We start from the raw sequence: 19,787 nt of genomic DNA, 5'->3' as shown, positions 1-19,787 counted from the left end.
CAGTTTCATTGGGATTTTGTTTTTTGACAAATATTTTTACATTTATTAAACCAGTAACCATTAATACGACACAAAAACCCTGACTCTTCACAGTAACGTTTTCAGATGACAGACACATGTGCATCAGTGGCTTCACGCCACAGGAGTTCATTAAATATCCAACACTCCTCCACCTACTTGGTTTCCTATTTATGTTTATCGGTACTTGTCACCTCTGAATCTCAAAGTAGGAGTTCACTTCGCCTGTATTTACCTTACTCTTCACATTGGATGTGGTGTGTTCTGTGGGAAGCTGGGCTAGAGAGCCAGTCCTTGTGGTTGAGCAGCAGTGCTCTGTACAATACTCTGTGCTTTGGAAACTTGAGTTGGCATTTTCAGTGCCATATAAATGTCACTGAGACATAAAACCCCATTCAGAAATCTTTCCTTACTTTCCAGAGTGTGCTTTAGAAAATAACACATTATTTATCTCTTAATATGTGTATAAAAATAGATTTTGGGGGTGCCTGGGTGGCTCAGTTAAGTTAGTCTGCCATCTGCTCAGGTTGTGATCCCAGGGTCCTGGGGTCAGAATCGAGTCCTGTGTCAGGCTCCCTGTTCAGTGGGGAGTCTACTTCTCCCTCTCTCTCTGCCACACTCCCTGCTCAGGGAGGAATCTACTTCTCCCTACTCCCTCCATTGTGCTCTCTCTCTAAAATCTTAAAAAAAAAACTTGCAATGTCATTTGGGTTACCATAATTTTGTGTCTGAAGACTTGATATTTTAGCAATTTGCTTAGAATTTACATTTTATTTTTAAAGATTTTATTTATTTATTAGAGCACAAGTAGGGGAGAGGGGCAGAGGGAGAAGGAGAAGCAGACTCCCCATTGAGGACAGAGCCCCATGGGGAGCACAATCCCAGGACCTTGAGATCATGACCCGAGCCAAAGGCGGACGCTTAATCGACCGAGCCACCCAGGCACCCCTACATCTTTAATTTTAAACATGTTTTAGTGGTAAACTAAAGGGACTAAATTAAGGGGAGCCTCCTCTGAATTATAAAACAAAACCACTTATCCAAAAGGCCAGAGCTATGCAATTCAATATATCTAAAGCCTTTGATATGCTTGAGGTAGGTGTGAGTTCATATTGTCATTCAGGTGCTCCCTAGAGAAAATGTTCACCGGTGGCCTGAGTTTCATTCTCTAAAAAAAAAATTTAAGTTTTGCTTATTTATGTAATCCCTACACCCACGCAACATGGGGCTCAAGTTACCCCGGCCAGGCACCTCTTGGGTTTTACTCTCTAAAGCTTCTCAAGTAGTTTCCCTCAGGCTACTGATCTCAGCCAACTCAGCCTCTCAGTTGGGCAGAGCGTGAGGTGGCTGGAGCTCCCAGGCTGGTCACCTCCAGAATTTCAGAGAATTTCTTACATCATCTGTCATGACATAGAAAAAGTTAAGAAATGCCCTCAGTAATGTCACTCTATCCACAGTGGTTGGGTGCATGTACACGGTTCAATCCTGAAAATAAAGATACAAAAATCCTGCCAGGGAATGTTCTGTCAGCAGTTCTCACCAGGAGCCGTGGTTGGCTGGTCCACGTGTTCATCTTTCCTCAGTCCCCACAACTCCTCGCTCAGCCCTGCCCACTCCCCCTCTAGGGTAAGTCGCCGACTGGAGCCAGCCATTTTCCTCACGAGAAATGGCAGGTGGACACTGGTAGCCAATCCTGCTCGGCCAGGTGGGGCTTGGGCTGTCCAGGCCTGCATTTGGCAGAGGCTCGACCTTTAGACCCCCACCCTGGGGAAGAGGGGAAGGCGGAAGCTGGGAGTACCTGCCTGACCCAGTTAGCTCCTGCGGAACCAACTACCCGTGCTGCTGCTTTGCCCCATTTGAACCTGGTTCATTTGAAGGGGAGGGGGTGGGGGGATGGGTTAGCCTGCTGATGGGTATTAAAGAGGGCACATTCTGCGTGGAGCACTGGGTGTTATGCACAAACAATGAATCATGGAACACTACATCAAAAACTAATGATGCGGGCGCCTGGGTGGCTCAGTTTGTTAAGCGACTGCCTTCGGCTCAGGTCATGATCCTGGAGTCCCGGGATCGAGTCCCGCATCAGGCTCCCTGCTTGGCAGTGAGTCTGCTTCTCCCTCAGACCCTCCCCCGTCTCATGCTCTCTCTATCTCATTCTCTCTCAAATAAATGAATAAATAAAATCTTAAAAAAAAACTATGGTGATTAACATAACAATAAAAATTAAAAATATATATATACAAAAAAAAAGAAAACATGCCTTAATTAATGAAAACTGAAAGAACTCTGGGAAATTTTCAGTATGATATCTTCCTGAAGTTAAATGCCGAGATGTGGAACTAGTGTGTTATTTTGTTGGGACGGATTACAGTGCTGTCTTCCAGTGAAGGAGATAGTGAAATGATTAATGTGTAAACGTAATGAGAAAAATATTAAAAGGCAGCCATTTTGGCATCAGAAATAAAGCCAATTACAAGTCTATTCTCTCCTTTTTTTCCCCAATCTATTGCATAATCCCTACCCCCACCACCCGTTCAAATGATCTAAACATATGGTTCATTGATTAAACAAATACTGAGTTCCAGCCACGTCTCTGTAGGGACGGGAGATGGAGCAGGAAGCACACAGGTAAAACCCCTCCCACGCTGGCCAGAGGACGGGCTGGGGGGAAGGGGAGAGGGAGAAAAGTGAAATACAGGGTATGTTCAATAATGGTAAGGGCTAAGGAGACACAATAGTGAGCAAGACTGTTGAGGGGTGGTGACCGTGGTGAGGGTGAAGGGAACGGGAAGGGGCCTCCAGAGACAGAGGAGCTCGGAGCAGACCATTTCCATTAAAACCTTGAAAGAGGCGAAATCTGAGGGAGGAAAGACTAGTCGGAGAACTGCAGGTTCAAGGTCCCAGCCTGGAGTCCGTGTTCAGGGAAGGACAGTGTAAAGGCCAGTGTGTGGAAGTGGGATGAGTGAAGGGGAGAGCAGCACAAAATGAGATCAGACAAGGATTGGGGGGGGCAGATCTACAGCCCTGCAGGCTATTGTAAGGACTCGGGCTTTTCCCCTAGGTGCCCTGCGAACCCCCTGGACGGTTCTAAGCAGAGGAGTGACGGGAACTGATTTAAAGATCCAACAACCTTGGCTGCCTTCTAAGTATAGAGTGTAGGGGGCCAGTTAGGAGCCACTGCAAGAATCCAGGTGACAGATGATGGCTCAGACCAGCGTGGAGTGGTGGTATGAGGATTCCAGAAATATCCAAGAGGATTTCCTGATGGAACTACCGGGAAGTGTGATTAAATGAGAAGAATCAAGAACGACTCCAAAGTTTCTGATCTGAACAACTAGAAGAATAGAATTGCCATTTATTGAAATGGAAAGACTCCCAGAGGAGGAGATAGGAGTGTGTGTCTAGGGGAGGGGTGTGCAGGAAGGAGAGTGCACTGGAAATGTGAGCAAAGGTTTAGGTATGTCAGGGCTGAGAGGTCTATTAGACATCCAAGGAGCGGTGTTGAGTAGAAAGGAGGATCTATGAATCTGAGTCTGACCTGAGATCCAGGTCAGACTTTCTGACCTGGAGATAACACTGTTGGTTATAAATTTGTGTGTAGATAGTACTTAAAGCCACAGGGCCATGGGGTGCCTGGATGGCTCAGTCGGTTAAGCAGCTGCCTTCGGCTCAGGTCATGATCCCAGGGTCCTGGAATCAAGGCCCGCATCGGGCTCCTTGCTCGTGGGGAGCCTGCTTCTCCTTCCCCCTCTCCCTCTGCCTGCCTCTCTGCCTACTTGTTCTATCTCTCTGTCAAATAAATAAATAAAAAATCTTAAAAAAAAAACCACATAGGGCCAAATAAGATCATCAATGAATAGATAAAAACAGAAGAGATCCAATCACTGAGCCCCAAGGTACTGCAATACTGAAAGGTTAGGGAGATTATATGGTCTGTTAATTATATACTTAGGCATAATCTTTGATAAACTGGATTTGGGGTTTTTAAGAAACAAAAAGTAGAGGTGCTCCTAAGAAATAAATGGAGATAAAAAGCATGTTGTAGGGAGTATTTGGTCTTCTGAAAGATCACTTGCAAAACATCCATGTCTACATACATGGTGTGAAGTTGGTGGTGCTCCCAAGGGTTTTGTAAATAAAAATTAGATTCCAGGGGCACCTGGGTGGCTCAGTCAGTTAAGTATCTGCCTTTGGCTCAGGTCATGATCTCAGGGTCCTGGGATCAAGCCCCCCCCGCCCCCAGCCTCCCTGCTCAGTGGGAAGTCTGCTTCTCCCTCTCCCTTTGCCCCTCCCTACGCTCTCTGATTTCTCTCAATAAAATCTTTAAGAAAAGTAAGCAGATTCCACATTCTTCAGTAATTTTGCATAGCACATCCCAAAAAGTCCATTAGGTGGCAGAAAAACATTCACTAAATCGACTATAAGCTAGGTCTCTCACTGTCTTTTTTTTCTCTCCTTCCTCCCTCCCTTTGAGCCCCCTTGAATTAAAAGATATAAATGCCTATTTAACTCCTAACACTATTATCATGAAGAACCCAAATCAGTATTTTCTTCAGAGAGCCAACAGGTATCATTAATCTGTAATACAGGTAACAGTTAAGCCAGGTATATGGGGGATGGTTTACTTCACTTGGTTTGGAAATGTATGAACTGGGAGATGGTCTTCAGAGGAGTAATGTACAGTAAATGATAGTGGGACTGTTAGGCCTTATTAAACTTTTTATATTTAAGCTTTTTAGCTTGGAGCAAGGTTGGGGGGAAGGCTCAGAAAGCAAAATGCAAAAAGCCCTCTTGAAAAAAAATACACAAGATGTCTTGGCACTAGCTCAATGTACACCAAATTATTAAATCTTTTCCTACTTCTTTGGGCACTGGTCCCCAAACTTGCCTGCACAGTGGGATCACCTGGGCAGCTTCAAACATAACTGATGCCCATGTCCCACCCATAGAGATTTTGATTTAAGTGGTCTGGGGTGTGGTCTACCCTTAGAATTTCTTAAAAGACCCTTAGATGCTTCTAACCTGGTAAGTTTAACGGCCACTGGGTTTATGTAATGCCGTTGTGTAATGTAACTGACCTTCCCACAACTCAAACATGTTCCACCCTGTAAGACACACACTAGAGCACGTCCACGTCAGCATATTTGAGGGCTCTGTATGGCCTCAGCTGAGTTTCATTGATTTATCATCTCCCGAACGACCAAATTTTGTACTACTTTCAAAGCCAAACATAACGAATAAAAGCAATGAAAGGAAAAGCAGAGGGATAAAGGTAGGTGAGTTGTCTCTAAAAACGTTTTCATTTCCTTTTGATTACTGTTGTAGGATGTGTTTTATTTCTCATGGCCCTGATAATTTGGTCTTAAACACCAAATTAAAATGGTTACTTTTTGCTGCTCTTTGGCATCAGAAACTAAATGGTAACAACTTTTCCTATTTCTTGCTGAGGCCCTGTTGCAATACGGTCACTAAGTCAGGCAGGGAAAACCCTGTGTATTGCTCAAATCTCCTTAGAAGCCCCTGTGCTGGGCCGGTATCACATCACCTTACTGCAGGAAGACAAATTTAACCCTTGATGGGCCTTGTGCAACTCTCACCTTTGCCAATGACATAAACTCAGCACTGTACCAGTAAGATCTGGTGATTTATTCACATATACTGAAGGCATGAAAAATTCTTTTCTATGCTCAAGGTCTTCCAGTTGGACTAAAAATTAAATTTACAGGAGACAGATTAACAGGAGGAAAAAAAAACAACAAAGTTCTAGTACATGCACACAGAGACCCAATAATGAAATTGAGACCCAGAGAAATGACCAAGGCTGGCAGATTTTGTACTTTTTAGACAGAGAGACAATAAATCTGTGAAGCATTGACAGGACAAACAAAACTTTCAGAGCTTCAATTAGTATGGACTTCTAAACAGACTTTGGGCTGGGATAGTAAATTAGTAAAAAGTAACAAGGGTTGTTTGTACAGTCTTCTTGGCTCTAAATTTCCTACTCTGGTACCCAGGGAGGGTACTTTTCACATAGATTTCCTGCTTTCAGGGGGACAGAGGAGAGTTTGAGTGTCCTTCTCCCACAGGCTGGCTCTTAAGTAACTTTTATTTAAATAATCAATATGCCAAAGTGGCCTATCTTGGGGCAGCCTGCCCGTGGCCCTTACAACACATAAATATATGAATATTCATATATACATAAACATATGTATTTCTGGTCTCAATTGTTGCTGATCTAAAGCCAGTCACTAGTCTGTTATTCCTTTGTGAGTAACCTGCCTTCTCTATTGTAAACTTTAAGATTTTCTGTAATTTCCATGGTCTAGGTTTGATTTCATTATTATTTACCCCTTAGGATTCTCTGTTTCCTATATTTGAGAATTTATGTTATTCTTCAAATATTGAAAATTCATAGCCATTACCTCTTCAAACATTATGTTCCCCATTTTTTCTATTCACTTCTTCTGAACACCCAATCAACAGGAATTGAACTTTTTCACCCATTCTTCACCTCAAAACTTTTCTTTCATGTTAATGGAATATATACCTCTTTATGCCGTGTTATGAGAGATTTCTTCATTGTTCAACCTACATCCAACCTATCTATATTGACTATATATTTCATTTCTAGAATTTCTGTTCAGTTCTTTTTCAAATCAACCTGTTCCTCTTAGATATTATGTTTTGTTTCCTTTATCCCTTTGAATACATGAAACATTCATTTTCAAGTTTTGTGTTGCTCTATTCCTCCTAACTCTTGGGTGAAGACTCTCCCAATTTTTTCATCTGTTTACTCCTCCTCAAGACGATTGGTTTCTTCCTGTGATTTGTAAGTTTTTGCAAGTGCCTCCTCAGTAAGGGTTGTTTTTAGTGGAGATCTGGCGTACCCTGTCTTGCTGACAGTTCCCTCCAGGGGGGCTTTGTGCTTGCTTCCGACAGATTCTGTGAATTAGGCTGCCTTTAGGTCCTGCAGCTTCACTTTGGGTCCTCATACCACAGGAGGACTATGAATTCGGCCACATACCCTGGCATTTGGTACTGGCCTGGGGTTCCAATATTTTTCAGGTGATTATTTCTACCCATGTTGCTAGGAGATGACAAATTACTTTGCCACTTTTGTAAAGCAGTAGGCAGGTCTCCTAGTCCAGATTTTATAGATAAGATTGTACTTTATCATCTTGGCTTTATGCGGGTGTTTCACTTCGCCTCCTCACACTCACAGGATCTGTGATGGGCTCTCCTCTCTGCACCTGTGTTAAAATTTTAGGCACCCCCCCCGACCCCAACACCTATATCTAGTTCTGAAACCCTCAGGAACCATGTCAGCTTTAGCTCACTCTTAGGATTTTAAGGTTTCCTTCTTTTGCTGATACCTAGCCTTCCTTTTTTACGGTCTCTGTGTCTCTCTTACTGCCTTAGTACAGCTTGATTTAACATTTTTATTTGTTTAATTTTGTGTATTTGGAACAGGAAAGACGTCTTTCATATCAACTCAGTCTGCCATATTTGCTGATATAATCTTAAAACATATTAAGTACTAATTAAGACAATAGTGTGCTTACCACATTAGAATAGTATCTAACGTATACACTATTATGTGATAAGTACTTAATAATAGCTAGCTTTTACTAAACCCTTGCTATTTCCTAAGAATTGTTCTAATTCCACGGTGTGTCTTTACTCATTGAATTCTCATTTTATAAGGTTGGTACTATAGTCAAACATACACTCAAATTGTATTATTCTTATTTTATAGATAAGGAAACCAAGGCACAGAGATACTAAGTAATAGGATTTTTTAAAAAGATTTTATTTATTTGAGAGAGAGAGAGTGAGCAAGAGAGAGAGCACAAGCCAGTGGGGAGAGGGAGAAACAGACTCCCCACTGAGCAGGGATCCTGACATAGGGCTACATCCCAGGACCATGGGATCATGACCCAAGTCGAAGGCAGATGTTTAACCAACTGAGCCACCCAGGCATCCTCCTTTGCTCATATTTCAATTGAGTTGTTTTTTACTTTTTGAATTATAATAGTTCTTTACATATTCTGAAAATAAGTCCTTTACCAGGTATACTTGGCAATTTTTTTCTTCTTTGTGAAAAACCTGTACTCTTAATCACTACATATATTGCCTCTCACTATTTATTGAAATAATTGGGAAATTTCCACAGGTTAATGGCCTCTTCCTACCAGTATTTGTTGGTTTTATAATTAATAAGGGGTAAGGGAACCCTGTTGAAATTTTTGTTTGGAGACTCAAGGTTCACATTTTCACTACTAATTAAATTTTTTCCATTTTGATACAGAACTGAACAGTCCTTGTTGAATTTGAAGAATTGATGGGATCACAGCTATGATTACACCTGAAGTCTCTAGCTTTACCATCCATTGAAAATAACTAGACACCTCTCAGCTACATAAACACTGCCCAGGGCAACGTGCCCTAAGGTGCCCTGTTTTTAATTCACTAGTTGTTTTATTTTCTTATGGAAAAAGACAATTTCCAGGAGTCAGAATTAGAGAAGAGTAGATCTCCCAAAAGAATTATCCATTTCACTGATGGAGACATCATGGAAGAATACAGCACAGAGGAGGAGGAAGACGAAGAGGAAGAAAAAAAGGAACAGGAAACGAATTCAATACATGATCCTGTAAGCTTAGAGTGTCAATATAAGTGAACATGGGGGCTGACTAAATGAGAGATTAAGCCAGACAAGGTTTGTAGAAAATACAGTTTTAAGCTAACTCCTTATTCCCCTTGGTTTTCTTTCTAGATCCAGTTATAGTCAACTCATAATTTTGATAACTTTGTATTCCTTCTCTATGAGAAAGAAAATGGAATATACTATAAAACATTTGAAACCTCTACATGAAACACTTTGTATCACCATTCTTGTTAATAATTACTCTGACTTGATTTCTCTCTCTCTGTTTTTTTTCGGTCTACACTTTCATGGGGGCCCTATCTATGGTTTTGGACAGGGCAAATAGCAAGCACCTCATTTTCTAGTAAGTATTGCCAAGGTTATTTATTCATTTATTTTGTCCTAAATACTCAAGGATAGACTTAACAGACCCTCAGAGTTAGGGCTTCCAATAGTTTAATCTACACCATGGCATCCTGGAGAAGGGACCACTTGGTCAGTTCTCAATCTATGCTTCAACATTTCCAAAGGCATAGAACCTCATATCTTTTTTTTATTTTTATTTTTTTAAAGATTTTATTTATTTGAGAGAGAGAGAGAGAATGAGAGAGAGAGAAAGCACATGAGATGGGGGGAGGGTCCAAGGGAGAAGCAGACTCCCTGCCGAGCAGGGAGCCCGATGAGGGACTCGATCCAGGGACTCCAGGTCCATGACCTGAGCCGAAGGCAGTCGCTTAACCAACTGAGCCACCCAGGCGCCCAGAACCTCACATCTTTAGGCAGACCCTCCCATCTCTTTCCAACTCTTTTTAGTAAATTCTACCTTATATTTTGTCTTCTTTTAAAGTTATTTCCATTGATCTTAGGTGTCTTTCTTAAGACCATATAAAACAGGCCTAGATTCCTCTTTCATAGGACAGAGTTGCAAATATTTGAAGCCTCTCCCCATTCCCAGTTGACTCTTTATCGGAATAAACTTCCAAGTTTTTTTTTTTTGAACTATTGTAATATGACACAGTTCCAAGTTCCCTCATCAAGATCACTCTGTTATGAATAAGAACTTTATTGACCCTCCCCAGAGACACAGTGAATGGCCTAAGTGGCTATTTATAACAGATGAAATACTAAATTTTATTTTGCTCAACATTCACCAATTTTCTTTAAAACACAATTGTGACAATTAATTACTTGTTTCCTTCTAACCTTCATATGCTTGTATGGACAACGAGGAGGAAACAACTTTAAAAATCTGAGAAAATATGAAGTATGGTTATATCTCTGAGGAACTGATCTTCATTCATTAAATGAACATTTATTGAGTGCCAATCGTGTTTGGCACTGTGCGGGTCCCTGGAACCCAAAGACAAATGACAGTCTTTGCTTTCAAGGGACTCAATATTCAATGGATATTATAGGCCAGTAAACATGCCTATAATTATAATTTGTTGCCACAATCACCAGGGTAGAAGGAGCATAGGGACTACCGACGGGGAGACTCAGTAATGCTGACATATGGAGGCAATACCATCAGAGTGCTATGAAAGTATGGCTAAGCTCAGTACGGGGATCATGAAAGTCACTGGGGGCAGGGGAGGGGAGAAAAGTCTTTAATTACAGTAAAAAGTAATGATGAGGTGATTTAGTCAGATGGTATGAGCCTTAAAGGACTTTCACATCAGGGTAAAGGGTTAGGGATTTGGAAGTTACTTTGGGAACCTAGGTGAAGACACTAATCTTGCCTCAACCATAATACATTGGCAGAAAAAATGCTGTCTTCCAGAAAGCTTATGGAAAAAGCTTTAGTTGGGGGAAGTTGGGGAAAGACTGAAGAGGTGAAATGTTTTGGAGAGAGAAAGCCTTAGGAGACTAGGTCTGGTGAAAAAAAGCAAAACCCAATACAGCGAGATGAAAATGTGGAGGAGAACAGGGGCTGCAGTGATTTCCATGTTGGGTTTTGACTTAAGATGGCAAGGATGGGACACAGGGGAATCAAGCTGGCTTCCAGGTTCCAAGCAGGACCGTAGTGTTCAGGCGCATCTGCGTGGGGCTTCCAGGTGGTAGTGGAAGCACAAATATGCTGGCAGGCAGCACCCTGGGCTCCACACAGAAACTCTGGATAGAACTGACACCCAGATGAAACTGTAATGAGTGTTTTCAACTTACAATTCTAGTAGGTCATAAACAGGAAAACTTCCCAGGATTTATTCTAATATTTTAGAAACTTCTTTTACACACACGTACCAGGCACGGTGGCAAACAGATTAAAGAGCTACAGTATTTTTGAAAAGATAAAACACATTAAAAAATGGAGAGCCCCATTTTGATGTGCGATATGAGCAACATCCCAAGAAGAGGAATCAGTCATGGGGATCAGAAAATTGTGTCATAGGGGGTGGGTGTCAGAAATTTATAATCTTAAAGAAAAACATTTCTAGGAGACATCTTCAGGAAAACACTATTAATGTTAAACCTTTATCCCTAACTTTCACACCCAAAGCATCTATTCTGATTGATCAGGACCAACGCTGACCCTGGGTAGTTAAGTATTTTGAAAATCTCTCCTGGCATACCCATCTGGAAAGGATAGTTTATAGATGTAATCCCATGTGAAGATAGAAGATTTAACCATTCTTTTTGAGTCCTAGAAATTCTTGAGAGTCTAGAGCAATTGAAATCTTTTGTCAGCCTTAAAGTTAAGTGTAGTAATGGATCACCTGCAGGCAAGTGTAAACTCTTACCCCTTCAATTGACTCTAAGTTTGTTATTAATTCAGCTTACCAAAGCTCTTATTCTTTCTTTTAGCATGTGAATTCCTTGGTGGAAGATTTGCTACCTTCTTTGGTCTTAATCAACCCAAATATCAGTATGTGTTAAATGAGTAGTATAGAACACAAGATAAGGTATGTGACATCCTTATGGGGGAAGATTGGCTGCTTCCACTTCATATAAATTATTCTTCCTCCTGGTAATCATGTACAATTTCACTCCATGATACTTTATAGTTGCCTTTCTTGTGTGCAGTCTGAATGTCATGAGATGGGTTGCAGAAGTTGGCTGACCATGAAGCCTGAGATTACTTAAATAAAGAAGCTTCTTACAGGGGTGTCTCTGCAAAAGGGGGAGTTCAGAGGTATCTGGTTTGCAGTTAAACTTTTCTGTATTTCTCTCCATACCAGGAAAGTGACAAGGAAAGTGACGAGAATGGATCAAAGGCCCAGCCAGCCAAGGTTCCTAATGAAAAGTGTCACCTGGAGGCTGGGGGCCAAGAGTATGGAACCAGGCAAGACATTGCCCAGGGTGTTCTTCAGTGGAGCACCTCATCTGGGGAGGGCCTGGCAGCAGATTTCAGCTCATAATGGGCCCCAGGACTGTAGTTCCTCTGAATGTCTGTTTCTCTGCCACTGATGACCCATGGCAACAGCACAGAGGTTGTGCTTCTAAGCCAGATCTGATCTTAGTCTCCTTGTGATTTATTCTCCAGCATCCAGTGATTGCAAGCAGTAATGAGAATTATGGTTGCTTTCTCAATTTTATGAGTCCCCCCAAGTCAACTCCACCCCCCCACCGTAGTGCAAGTCTTGCTAGTCAGTTGTGATCTCTTATTATTGATGTTTGCAAATAAATGCAAAGGCCTGAAGGAATTTGGATCTGGCAATTTTGGACTGAAACTCTTCATCGTGGGGCTAGGGTGCAGAAAAGAAGCTGTTCTCAGAAGAAACTTTGGGCATTATGAAGTCTAAACAAGTCCCCTTTCAGGGTTTGATGTAAGGTGTGTGCTTTCCAGTAGCCACCCTGGCTTAGCTGGGGCTTGCTTTACGATAAGCAAACATTGCTAGTAACTTTGTTACAATATATCAAAGTCTGAGAATTGGGTGCATTTCCCCCCACACAATTAAAAACAATAATCTAAGCTCTATAAAAAGTATTTGAAAAATGGATGATTTTGTTTATTTGTCAGCAAAATTTCAAAACCTGGAAAGATCAAACATAGAGATCATAGCTGGATATCACAGGTTGTGCTGACGAGAGGTCGCTGTGATAGAAAAACACAGGAGTGGCAGTAATAAGACCCGAGGTCAAGTCTCAGTTTTACCATATACTAGCTGAGTGTCCAGATTTCTGAGCCCTTGTCCCCTTCTCTGTAAAATAGGGGTGGCGTATATTTGTTCCTCAAGGTTTACTGTTAAACAAAACGGGATAATGGGAAAACACTTTTAAAACCGTGAATATTCAATGTTAATGCTTAATTAGTGGCTGTTATAGACTGTTACCTTGAAAATCCCCAAAGAGCCTTCTGGAATTCACGCCCTGGTACTGTCCCATCTACGTTGACGCTGGGCTTGGCCACATGACTTGTTTCGGCCAACGAGACAGTAGCACGTGTGACGCATCTGCAAATGGGAGCCTGTCCTCTTAGAAACTCTACATAGTAAAGAAGTTTGGGCTAGACTTCTCCATAATGAAAGGCCACGTGGAAATAGATTCCCAAGGATGAAAGACTGTCTCACATATTCCAGTCCCAGCCAAGCTCCTCACCAAATGGAGCCACATAAATGACCTTCTGTTATCCTGTGTGGAGCAGATGAACCCGGCGGCTGAGTCCAGTCAATCCGCAGAATCACGAGAAATAATGAATCATTATTAAGTGTTGGAGTGGCTTATTTTGCAGTCATGTGTAACTGAAATAATAGCTGTAAGAGAACGGGAAGTTGGAATTGATTTGATATGAAATCAAGAAGGCGGCCTTGGGAATAAGGTGTCATCGGTTGGATACATGAGAATAAGGAAGGTTTTGCTGCATAATTGGACAATTCTAAAAGCTCAGTGGCTTGAAACAACAAAAGGTTATTTCTTTCTCATGAGAAGTCCATTGTCAGTTCAGGTGGCTTCCCAGAGCGTTGGCTCAGGGGTGCATGCGTCTTTGATCTTATGGTTGGTTCCTCCATACTGTGATGTGCTCAGGGCTGCTGAAGCAGAGTTGGAGTGGACAGTTAAGCACCAGCAATCAACGTCTCCACTAAGAATAAATCACGTCACTTCTGATTATGTTTCTTCCACCAAAGCAAGTCACGTGGCCACAATTAACTTTAAGGGGTGTGAGCCTCCTAAGACAGCTGAGAAAGGGAAACACTTTTTCCTAGTGGCAGGATGGGGTAAATGATGGGCTCAAGCGTCAATATGATATTGATTTAATCTCAGCTCTGATGCCCCTTTGTACCCCGATGGCCCTGTGCAAGTGACTCAACTTCACAATGTTCCTATGTGTAAAACAGATTTGATACAGGCAGCAAATTCTATTTGAATTAGCTTATGCAACAAAAAAAGAATTTTTTGGAGGGATACTGAAGTATCTCATGGACCCCAAGGGCACATAAATTTTAGTAGGTCTAGAACAAATTCAGCAAACATATACATAAGCAATATTCTCTCCATTTCTCAACTTTCTTACATGAGGAAGAAAGATCACTGCATAGCTCTTTTATTTTGTAAACTTTATTTTTACTGGGATATAATTGACCTATAATATTGTATTAGTTTCAGGTGTACAACCTAATGATTAATATTGGTATATATTATGAAATGATCACCAGATTTAGTCTAGTTAATATCCACCACAAAGTTACACATTTTTTTTCTTGTGATGAGAGTTTTTAAGATCTACTCTCTTAGCAACTTTCAAATATATAATGTTTTACTAACTATATTCATCATGCTCTATCATTACCTCATCTTGATACTTACACTTATTTTATAACTGGAAGTTTGTACCTTTGGACCACCTTCGCTCATTTCACCCGCCCATCATCCCCCACCTCTGGCAACCACCAATCTGTTCAGTGTATCTATGAGTCTGGATTTTGTTATTTGTTTTTGTTGGTTGGTTGGTTGGTTTTTAGATTTCACATATAAGTGTGATTATGTATTATTTATCTTTCTTTGTCTGACTTATTTCATTTAGCATAATACTGCCCCCAAGTTCCATCCATGTTGTTGCAAATAACAAGATTTCCTTCTTTTTCAAGGCTACATAATATTCCATTGTGTGTGTGTGTGTGTGTGTGTGTGTGTGTGTGTGTGTGTGTGTGTGTACCACATTTTCTTTATCCATTCATGTATTCATGGTTCCTTAGGTTGCTTCTGTGTTTTGGCTATTGCAAATAGTGCTGCAATAAACGTGGCGCATATGTCTTTTTGAGTTAGTGTTTTCATTTTCTTTGGATAAGTGCCCATAAATGGAATTGCTGAATCACGTGGTGCTTCTACTTTTAATTTCTTGCGAAATCTCCATACTGTTTTCCATAATAGCTGCACCAATATATTTTGCCACCAAGAATGCACAAATGTTTCCTTTTCTCCACATCCTCACCAATACTTGCTTTATCTTGTCTTTTTGATATGAGCCACTCTAATGGGAATGAGGTAATATCTCATTGTGGTTTTAACTTGCATTTCCCTGATGATTAGTGATGTTGAGCAACTTTTCATATATCTGTTGGCCATTTGTATATCTTCTTGGGAAAAATATCTATTCAGATGCTCTTCCCATGTTTTTAATCAGATTTTTTTTTGCTATTGAGTTATATGAGTTCTTTATATATCTTGGGCATTAACCCCTTATAAAGGTATATGATTTGCAGATATTTTCTCCCATTTGTCTTTTCATTTTGTTGACAGTTTTCTTTGCTGAGTAGAAGCTTTTTAGTTTGATGTGGTCCCACTTGTTTACTTTTGCTTTTGGTACCAAATCAATAGCATTTAGTCTGCCTCTCAGTCCCAATTCCAAACATACAGGACATAGAATCTGATTAGCCCTTTTTGCTCAGGTGACCATCCATCTTCTGATCAATTGTGACCAGGGAAGTGGAGTCATGTAGCAGCAACATGAATATAGGACCTACTTCTGGGTGAGCAAGATTCTCAGAAGAGGATTAAAGTGAACTAGGCAGACACACCCCAGGAGCATTCTAAGGATAAAATGTGAAAATTGAGGAAAAACATATGGCTCTAATTAGGTACCTAAACCATAATATTAATTATAATTATTAATACTGATAAGAATTGTGAGTTGAAGGAGTCTGAATGGTTTATCCCCACTAAGGAGTCAGTCTTAGTTCTTCATCTGACAGGCCCTGTTAGTCCAATTTCAAGATAAAGCAAATCTGAGCTTCTGATATGGCAGAGAAAGTGGCTAAGCCTACCAGTTAAGCATTGGTCATTTGTACCTCGGGTGTCAGATCATACTAAAACCCTCTTTGCTTTATTTGTTAAGTTGCTTCAAACAGACCCTACGATGGACTCTTTTTTACTCTCTACTTTTCCTAAAAATTAGCTATACCCTGGAAGATATCCACTTAGTGCTGATTCTAGACAATTAGGCAAACCAAAGTGTAATATTTGCAGGAGTGAATTTTATCTAGTAAATAATATACTCTCAATCTATTTTTCTTTTCCTCTGAAAGAATGCAGGTTGCCTTCCCTTACGGTCAGTGACCATATGCAAATCAATCAAATCTTGAGCTAAATATACTAAGGAAAGCAAATGGGAACCAATGCCCAGATCTTACTGGGCTGTGGCTGCAAGATAAGTTCACATTTCCCTTAATATTAATTCATTCTTTTAATATTAATTGGGCATCTTCCCTGTACCAGTTACTGTTTTAGGTGCTATCAATCAAAGAGACAAAAATCTCTGCACTCCCCTTGGCCTTAAATTCCAGATACCTAAATTATCAGGACATCCAGGCTTTGTGTGGCCAGCCTCTCAAATGGTTCCAATAATCTTCACCTCCTGGTACTCACATCCCATGTAGCCTTTCCCACATTGAACCAGGGATGTCTATGTGACCAATAGAATATGTCAGAAGTAATGGTGTGACACTTCTGAGATAACTGTAAGAGAGACTATGGCTTCTGTTTTGGTCTCTTTCTTAAATCACTTACTCTGGGGAGAGCCAGCTGCTACACTGTGAGTACATTCATGCAGCCTGTGGACGGGTCCATTTGGTAAAGAACCGAAGTCTCGGGCAAACAGCCAGTGAGGAACAGAGGAGTTCTGACAGGCCCAGTTTCTCCCAAGAGCCAACCACAGCATCCCCACTTCTCTCAATTAGGTCCTGGTGGCTACCAGGTCACACACTGGCTGGTATACCCCCTTGCTCAGATAGCTGCCAGGACCCACATGCACAGCTCCCCCTCCTGAACCAGGACTCCAGCAGCACAGGCCTTTGGGCAGCCAGGGTTCCCAGGTGTTTCTGACAGAAGGTAACCCCAACCCCAGCCCTGGCAAGACGTTCAAGTCCCCCCCAGATCTGCCTTCAGAGGCAATAGGCACCATTGTAGGTTAAGCCTTGGAGTTATTCAGATGCCTTGGGACCCCCAAGAGCCTGAGCCACTGATTCTCCTGCTTAGGACAACCACTGAACTATTCCAGATCTCCAGCAACCACTACCTAGCAGGCACACACAGAGCACACACCCCTTCAGCAGACCTTGGGCGGCCAGGCTCCCTCCAAGCCTCTGATGCAACGGCTGGTCTAACTACCTGGATATTCTCCTGGGATGCCCCCACAACAGGATATAGTCCTGAGGCCACAAAGGTGTGAAAAGTCAGTTCCCTTTTAAAAGTGCTGTTAATGGGGACCCAAGGTTATCAATAAACAAGGGCTCCCAGGTGTCTTATTCAAGGACAACTCAGTCCCTCCAAACAGGGCTTTAGAATTCTCTCCATATCCAGCTTCAGAGGGAACAGGAGCCTTTGTGTAGTGCAAGCCTGGACATTGGCAGATGCATGCTTTTTCCCAAGAGCTAACAACTGTGACTGCTCTCCTGAACTGGGTCCTGGTCCAGTACTAGGGCACAGGATGGCCCTTATTACCCCTTGCTCCAGAGCTGTGCGGGAACATCAAGCACAAATCTCTCTCTTGTACCAGGCCGCAAGGGGCAGGGTCCTCTCCAGCAACCAGTGCTCCCAGCTGTTTCTTATCAGAGGATACCCCAACCAGTCGGCTTGGCCCCACCCTGGCAAGGCAGTCCAGTGTTCTCCAGCTCTGCTGTCAGTGGAAATAAACACATTTGTGTAAGATAAGGCTTGGAATTAGGCAGATGCTACCTACTCCAAATAGCCTGCTCCTTGACCTGGCCTCTCCCTACATTTGCTTTGTTCCAGATCCCTGGCTACCCTGACCTGTGCATCTGCAGTCTGCACTTTATCTGCTGACCTTGGACTGAATGGGACTCTCCAAGCCCAAGTAGCTCTGAGAGCACCACCCCCAACCACCTGAATGGCTTCAGGGTGGAGGGAGCCCAAGACGGGAAAATATTTTCCTTCCTCCCTCCCTCTTTTCCTTTCCCTCCCTCCCTTCTTACTTAAGATTTTATTTACTATGAGAGACAGCGAGCGAGAGAGCGAGAGAGCGCGTGCGCAAGTGCATGCGGTGGGGGGAGAGAGGAGGGGCAGAGGGGGAGGGAGAATCTCAAGCGGAATCCATGCTGAGTTTGGAGCCCAAGGCGGGGCTCTGTCCCAGGGCCCTGAGATTACCACCTGAGCCGAAATCAAGAGTCCAACCCTCAACCGACTGAACCACCCAGGGGCCCTGATGGAAAAATATTTCTGAGGTGGCAGATTTAATATGGCGACAGTCAGCCCTCATTGGGATTGGCTGCCCGATGCGTTCCCAGGGTTCTCCAGCAATCAAGGCTCCCAGGTGCCTCTAATTGGAGGGTATCCCAACCATCCCTTGTGCCTCACCTGGCAGGGCAGTCCTGATTCCCCCAGCTCTTCCCTCCAGGGGGAATATGCACATTTGCGTGGGTGATCCCTTGGAATCAGGCTGATGACTTGCACCCCCAGCTTCCCTGTCCGGTGACCCTGCTTGCCCAGACACTTGCTCTGTTCCAGGTCGCCAGCTATCCGGACCTGCTCGTTTCGTGCGTGCGCACCAAGCACCTCAGCCCATAGCGGGAAACCATGGCCGTCCAGGCCTGTAGAGCTTCAGTTGGTCCCAAAAGACCAGCATAGCCTTCAGGGCAGAGGGAGCCCCCCCTCTCACCCCCATACAAAAATCTTTCTGAAGCAGTTGCTTTAAACTGGTGACAGTGCCCATTTGGACTGGCTGCCTAATGGGGTCCTGGACTTATCAGTAATCCAGGCTCCCAGGTGTTTCTTAGCGAAGGTAGGCAGCGGCTGCCGGGCCCAGACCCGGCAAGGCAGTCGGCACTCCTCCAGCTTTCTCTCCAGGGGTAATGTGCACACTTGTGTAGGTTAGAACTTGGAATCAGGCCGATGCCTTCTATCCCGACAGCCGGCTGCCGCCACCCGCCTCTCCAAGAACTTGCCTCCTTCGGGTCTCCTGCTCCCCTGCAGTGCGCAGTGGGCGCAAGCGCAGTACCTGCCCCACCAGTCCGCGGAGGGCAGCTATCCTGGACCACCTGCACAGCCTCCTCCCAACCTGAAAACCTTTCTGAGAGGCCACCTTAAAACCCGCAACAGTCAGTCTACCTTTGGACTGGCTTGCCTGATGGGGTCCAGGTCATCTCCAGCAAGTGTCTCACTCTCTCTCCCTTTTTAAAAAAGATTTTTATTCATTTGGGAGAGAATGAGCGAGTGAGAGAACATGAGCGGGATAAGGGGTAGGGGGAGAGGGAGAAGCAGACTCCCCACTGAGCGGGGAGCCTGACATGGGGCTTTATCCAGGACTCCAGGATCATCATGGCCTGAGCCGAAAGCAGACGCTTAAGAGACTGAGCCACCCAGGAGGCCCTCTTCCAGGTTTCTCTTATCGGAGCCCATCCTTGTGTAGTCCAGGCCCCTTCCTGGCAAGGCAGTCTAGTGTCCTCCAGCTCTGGCTGCGGGGAGAATATGGGCATTTGTGTAGGTTAGGGCCTGGATTGGGAAGAAGCCTTGGACCCCAGCAGCCCAATTCCCATGACCAGGCTTCTGGCGGTTCCCGGTAACAGGTCTCTGGGTCCCCTGAGCTGCGTGCCACATGCATGTGCTAAAGGCATCCGTCACTTGGCACTGTTTGGTGATTTGGATTTCAGAGACAGATCTTCTCCTACAAAGATTCTGGCCCTTGTTGATGAGAACAGAAGTGGTGAAACAGCAAAAAGTAAAAGCCAACCCT

General features: G+C 43.2%; 1 protein-coding gene across 1 annotated transcript; it reads left to right on the top strand.

Moving 5' to 3' along the window:
• Positions 1–8,506: 8,506 nt before the first annotated feature.
• Positions 8,507–12,021, top strand: FAM177B (family with sequence similarity 177 member B). The gene is given in 4 exon segments (XM_028104677.2): positions 8,507–8,670; positions 8,962–9,029; positions 11,468–11,565; positions 11,842–12,021. Coding segments are annotated over 4 exon segments (510 nt in total).
• The last annotated feature ends 7,766 nt before the right edge of the window (positions 12,022–19,787 follow it).

The sequence above is a fragment of the Eumetopias jubatus genome, unplaced genomic scaffold, assembly GCF_037043125.1.
Source record: "Eumetopias jubatus isolate StellerSeaLion01/CBP00866 unplaced genomic scaffold, mEumJub1_p1.0 scaffold_12, whole genome shotgun sequence".
NCBI lineage: Eukaryota > Metazoa > Chordata > Mammalia > Carnivora > Otariidae > Eumetopias > Eumetopias jubatus.
The sequence above is the reverse complement of the archived record's forward strand: the minus strand, read 5'-3'. Positions and strand labels throughout refer to the sequence as shown.